General features: G+C 32.3%; 1 protein-coding gene across 1 annotated transcript; it reads right to left on the reverse strand.

Moving 5' to 3' along the window:
• Positions 1 to 1,920: 1,920 nt before the first annotated feature.
• On the reverse strand, positions 1,921 to 6,950 carry LOTGIDRAFT_159161 (hypothetical protein; the record flags this gene model as incomplete). The annotated part of the gene is made up of 13 exons (XM_009052804.1): positions 1,921 to 1,977; positions 2,196 to 2,282; positions 2,800 to 2,905; positions 3,079 to 3,161; positions 3,441 to 3,485; positions 4,401 to 4,487; positions 4,765 to 4,896; positions 5,379 to 5,442; positions 5,621 to 5,726; positions 5,951 to 6,000; positions 6,229 to 6,313; positions 6,600 to 6,697; positions 6,838 to 6,950. The coding sequence occupies 13 exons, from the start codon at positions 6,948 to 6,950 to the stop codon at positions 1,921 to 1,923; spliced, it is 1,113 nt and encodes a 370-aa protein (XP_009051052.1).

Raw genomic sequence — 6,950 nt, forward strand, 5'->3', positions numbered from 1 at the left:
TTATCCTCAACAATCGATCATAATCATATTTTATTTATCCGACTTAAAGAAAATGTCAATCCTAATTATCAGGTGATTTTCATGGTATTTGATTGTTGAAAACTCAATTAGTATTTGGTATTTATGTTGAGTTTAACCCTGTCAACCCTACTGTCAGCTAGTAGGCCTCTAGCTAAGGCTAAGGGGATACCTCCCTTAATAAATTTTTGCCCCCCCTGATGACTTCAATGTCTTGTTGAGTTACATAGTTGGGGCCTCCCTTGAAAGAAAAGTTGTTTATGGTATTGGCAAGATTTTTTTAAATATTTCTTTGCGATAGTAATTGGAAATTCTTCTTCTGTATTCCCATTGGAAAAAAACCATTATTGTGGGGAAATTACAAGAAAACTTTCCTACGAAACTTGTCAATTGAGGCTATATATATTTACATGCACTTTCACTCACAACTGCTCATTACACGAATCATTCTATTGAAGAAAATCAATCAATCTTGACAGAACAATAGAGAGATCGATACAACAACAAGATAAAAGACATTCCGACATAAAGAAATTAATGTTTATCTTTGATAATCAAGGCTACAAGTATTTTCCAGTTACATGTACTCAACAGACAATTTTAATATTGGAAATCAGGGCTATCGGTACTCAACATCTAATTCAAATCTTTATCTTTGATAATCAAGACAGCAACTTCCTGTATGTTTATATTTGATAATCAAGTCTACAAGACCTTACCAGTTCATGTTTATTTTTGATAATCAAGACTACAAGAACTCATCAGTTCATGTTTATACTTGATAATCAACGCTACAAGAACTTACCAGTTCATATATTTGAAAATCAAGACTACAAGACCTAACCAGTTCATGTTTATATTTGAAAATCAAGGCTACAAGAACTTACCAGTTCATGTTTATATTTGAAAATCAAGGCTACAAGACCTTATCAGTTCATGTTTATACTTGAAAATCAAGGCTACAAGACCTTATCAGTTCATGTTTATACTTGAAAATCAAGGCTACAAGACCTTACCAGTTCATGTTTATATTTGATAATCAAGGCTACAAGAACTTACAAATTAATGTTAATGTTTGATAATCAAGGCAACCAATTTAAATCTTCATCTTTGATTATCAAGGCTACAACTAACAGTTTTGTTTTGATAATGAAGATTACAGATATTAAACAAATATTTATCTTGATATTTAAACGGTTCAACCATCCACTTCTAACTTGGAAAATCAAGACAATGATCCATGAACTCAAAATCGTTTTCTTGGAAAATCAAGACTTATTTTATGATATTGTCCTTTAACATCCTTTAACGATTTTTATTTCCAGTAATAAAATAAAAACAACATATTCATAGATTTATTGAAAAGCACAATAGAAATTCTATTTCTACTTGAAACGTTACTAGTAATGTGTGTTTTTAATATTCAGGACTAGGCCTATTCATATATTTTATTATCAATGGTAAAAGAATGATGGAAATCAATATTAATATAATAAAATCTTTAAAAATAAGATGAATAACCAAGAATCTTTTATTGAAATATAAAATAATTAAAAAATATATCTCTTGTGTTTGAACAACAATTCTTATTCCAATTCTACTAATTGTTTCAACCAAAGCAAATTTAAAAGCTCCATAAATACACAGTTAACCATAGTTTGATGATGATAACCATTTTGGTTACTCCACTATCACATCATTCCACCTGATGAGGACAACGTAAATTGAAATTCAGCTGTTGAAATTGTGTTCCGTTATTTCATATGATCTCCCTCTTTACAGTAATTGTCACATAAGGATAATCACAATATTTGTAACATAACTATCCTGGGCCAGTGTCTTCTGTTAAATAATTACCTGTTACTAACCAATCACCCTCATCTCCAGGGTTACATGACTACATCATCTTTTATAAGGTTTTAATCTCTTAGTTGGAGTCTGTTTCATTTTTACTCCTCTCTAAAAAAATATGTCATGATAAAAAGTTATAATTTCATAAACTTAATTTAATATATGGCCACTAATTGCTGATCTTCGTTGCTTAGTTTTTGATTGTATTGAAAAAACATTTCAGAAAACATAAAATCATAAAGGGATGAGTTTCCAATGATAAGACAATAATTTATAACAGAATTGTTCATTTTATAAACTGTTGGGTGGGGGCGAAATTTACTGACCTTGCTAGAGTTGGTATTGGGAGTGATGTTCTCTGATGACCATAAACATAACAAAGAATCCTCTCCACCAGTAACTAGTGTTCTGTTCTAAAATACGTAATATAGCATGCATAGCTTTACATCCATACATTAGACAAAATTCTAACTTCAACATCGTGAAAAACAAATAAGATATAGGATCTAAAAGAATGGTGTATGTAGCAGCCACAGAAAGAAAATAGGTAATATATCAAACATTATATATCAATAAAATTAAATGTTCTAAAACACAAGATAATTGGTATACAACATAATATGATGTATAGAATCTGAAAACAACCAGGTAGCAGCAGATATTCACTTAGTTTCCAAGTACATTTCTTATCTCAAAAAGAATAAGCATAGGTTGGCTATGATGTATTATGAAATGATTTAACAACACAATGTCAAGTGTGGTAAGTATATTATATCTTTCTTCGAACCTAATGCCACCTGTCAATCATAATGTCACATAATTGTGGAATTTGTAACCAATAAGTGAACCACTTGAAAGAAAATTTAGCCAATGCTGATTGGATTGTAAAGTGGGTTAGGGGTTACACCAACATGGTGTAGAATATCCTACCTGTACATTGTAATATATACACCTAACAATCTCGTTATGTCCCTTGGATAAACAGGATATCATATCAGGTATTTTACTAGTTACATCTAGTAACTTTATATCACCACTGTAAATATAATAAATATGATGTTTGTAGTAAATCATTTAATGTCAACACTAAATACCATGATTAGCTTTGATTGTGTGTATATTGTGGTCTGGTATATTTACTGAGATGAGATGACAGATTCAATGTTGAAAAAAAGACAATATTCCTACAAAGTATAGTAAATTACTAACCTTTTAGTACCAGTGGCCAGGAAATGTTTTGATGTATCCAGTGTTGGAACCACATCTATCATATAGTCTATACTTTCTTCACCCTGAATATAACAAAAATGGTGCATCACATCCAAAAATGACCACTGTTGTATATAAATTATCATGGAATGGTTAGGCTTATTTCGTTCTTACAGAGCCCATTTTGAAACAAAAGCAATCAAATTGTCCCAAACTGCTTTAATTTCATCACATTTTCTTTTTTGTACATAAAATCAATAATATTTAAATAAGATCTCAAAACTAATTTTTAAAAGGTTCTGGAACAAACATGGAATATGTTAATACAAGTGCCATTAAGGTACATAAAAAATATAACCTACCTTTAACTTGTCTTTAAGATTTAAAACTTCTTTAATAACATCTCCCTAAAAAGTAAAAAATAAAACCACGAGTTGACTTGTAATAAAGGAAAAAAAAAAACAATCTAAAAGGTGCAAAGGGTATGTAAAAATTTGATAAAATTAGAGTAATTGTGGCTACGCTTCGGGACCAATCCCTTTATCAAGGCAGAAAAACAATGAATAGTTTAGTAGGCATAATAAAATGGAATCAAGATAGAAATATTGTCAATAGGTAGTAGAAGTACATAAAAAATAAAACACAGTGAGATTCTATATCTGATGTACAGTGAACATCTCAATCAATATGAGCCAAGAATTATGCTATTCCAATATGTCGTTGAGCATGGATGATTTCAAACTATTTTAATATCACAGGTTGAAATAGGTCAGTTGTCTGAAGATCACATAGTGTAAAACTCTAGGTAACAAACTGTTTTTTTAGGCTTGATTTTAATGTTTCTATATACCACACATATAGTTATTCTTATTCTTATGTCCATTCTCTTGAAAAATACTGAATGGTCGGAGACTTTTGTCTCAACAAGTTTCAACGACTGGCACGGCCACACGAGGAGACAAAAATCTCCCGTCGGTTGTTTTCCACATAGTCGATAATCACGTGCGGAGCAGGGAAAAGGAATCTGATTGGATGATTAAGATAAAACTATTGGAGACAATTATCAAACTTGGATAATCTCGTCGTGGAAGCACTGGCACAGGTGAGATTTTACTCAAGATTCGAGTTGGAGACAAACTCTGACCAAGACGGCTTGTGTGGCTGCATCTTAAACTGGATAAAGTTAAGAGCCTCATTACTTATGTGTCTATATATCTGATAAATATGAAGAAATGACATGGATAGAGAGGAAGAACAAAATCTGAACTAAGTCAAGCAATAATCTGAAGAAAATGATAGTAAATGTTTGGATAAAGTCTTACCTCTGTTGCATCCCAAACATGGTATGTATCTACATCAGTTATACAATAAATATTACTATAGTCTTCTCCACACCACCCTATTCTAGCCTGAAATAAGACAACACTGACTAACTCATTTTCACATAATTAATAAGCTTATCTATTGCTATTGAGACTCGTCTCAATACACCCTAACACAACAATCTTTTCAATACAACCTGTTCCTTCATTCAATTCATTTAACCAATTTAATTCAAGAACCACTAACTATCTAACTGTACCTCTTAATCTTGCCTGGACAACTCAGTCCAGAGGTCTTCCAAACAAATTCACAGAAGTTTTCAGGATTTATTATGAATTTAAAGGAACAAAGTGACTAACTTACAACAAATGATTCTGTATTCAATGTTAACTGTAAGGCATCGTCTTCATCAGTTTCCTTTAAATTAAAAATATTCACCAAGCCGTCAGAGGCACCACTGGCTATACAGTCAGACTTGCTGGGATGGAATTTAACCTACAAAGGTCATATCTAATTGTGAAATCATTATGGGATATGAGGGATTCATTTCTATAAGTTCAAATCAAAAAATTCAAGTCACCCCACAAAAACATTTGAAAAATACTAAAGAAAAGAAAAGAGTAAATGGATTTACATTTCCACAACATGCTTCTCAAGATTTATTTATGGAATTGGTAAAGATGGCTTCAGTATGATTATTCACAAATTCATATTCCACTAAACCAGTGGTTCCCAACATTTTTCAGCCTGCACACCCATGGAGCAATCACCTGGACCTTTCACACCCCCAAAAATTTATTTCATCCACATTTCCAGCATGTGGTTATGTGAGGTGCTCTCTCAACTCAAAATAAATTCTTCTCCTACACCAGTTGGCCACACCCCTGACACCCTAGTCCCACACACCCAGGGGGTGAAAACACCCCAGGTTGGGAACAGGGGCACTAAATCATTCTGATAAATAGATAAAATCTTACTTGAGTGATTTCATTTTCAAAAGACTCTGTATAAGATCCTAAATAACTGGATTTTCTTCTGTCCCTATAAATATATTCTATGATTCAATGAGGAGAAGATACCACAGAATTGGCAGGGCAGCGTACAGGCTTATCTTTCCATATGTAAAATGACAAAAAATCACAACATGGAGGTCCAAAAGCGGGCCATCCCATATTAACAACTCTGATGCAGGTCTCCCCAAATTAACAACTCAGCTTACCAGAAGATCATGAAGACATCTTTATTTTTATCCACCTCCGTACCAGCACAGATTAATCTATCATCCGAGTTAATATCTACACTTCCAAATCCTGTATTACACCCTCCTGAAATAATCAGATACAGTACTGTAAATTCATTACTATGCCAGGAACAAAATTTGGAGGTTCAGTAGGAGAGAGTATTATGTCTGCTTGTGTTCATGATTTGAAATGTATCAGAATGTGAACATGCTAGACTATAATATATATCTGCTTTTTTACTGATATCAAAATTATAATTTGTATCTATACAGCTTAAATATTGATTACAATAATCATACAAATCTTACCTTGAAATGTTTGAGCAGCGTTTTCTGGACTACTCCTTAAATCCCAACATCTGAAATTTCATGTACAGAGCACTATAATTTGTAACTAATACTGCAAACTCTTTTATGCAAGTTTTAAAATCGGTCCTCCAATCTTGAGCTCCATTTTTATTGAGGCTAAAGTATGAAATTACCATGTTATCAAATGCAAAGGTGTTAGGTGATAGACATCTTATAGTCTATTTTTTGAAAGTTTAAAAAATATCAAATTTCAAATTGATTAAATCACTTAAGCTTACTTGACTGTTTTATCAGAGGAACTGGATATTAAAATATTGGGATCTTCATTTCCGAATGTAATTCCTGTTATCACAGTATCATGGGCTGCAATAAAAAGGGGTGGAATTCATATACATCTTAAAGGGATTGCAATTGCACTACAACCAACACTAAGTGTTTTATAAAGCCTTTAGATAGTTTAAGCTTACGTTGCAATACAAAATGCTTAGGTTTTGTGGAATTGCAAAAACCACTAACTTCTGATTGAAAATTGGCACGTGACAAATCGATGCTATCATTGTCTCCTTAGGGAATAAAATCTGCCTCTTTTCATAGTTTAAACTGTCTGTATTATTAAGAAATATCTACGTTCGACTATACATATATTTACCTTGTATATTGGAAGAAGAAGCCAGTGTTGTCTTGTTATATAGTCTTATGGTAAAATTACTACTGGTAGCAGCTAATAATGATTCACTGTCTTCACATCTACAATGGACGGATATTGAAAACTATCAAATCAGTTACAAGGGCAATAACTCTGTGCTCATAACTAACTAATTCTTCGATGTGGTAAAATAAATGCAACCATTGCATTCAAAATGCTTATTACTTTGAAACAAACCTACCTGTTTTCCTGTGCAGCTAAAGTTAAGATGTATTCTGGTTCTGTTTTAGCCAGTGATATGGCTGATTTCTGAGCTAACTGTAAGTTATTGAGTTGACTTGTTAAACTCTCCAT

Source organism: Lottia gigantea, assembly GCF_000327385.1.
Source record: "Lottia gigantea unplaced genomic scaffold LOTGIsca_19, whole genome shotgun sequence".
In the NCBI taxonomy this organism is placed as follows: domain Eukaryota; kingdom Metazoa; phylum Mollusca; class Gastropoda; family Lottiidae; genus Lottia; species Lottia gigantea.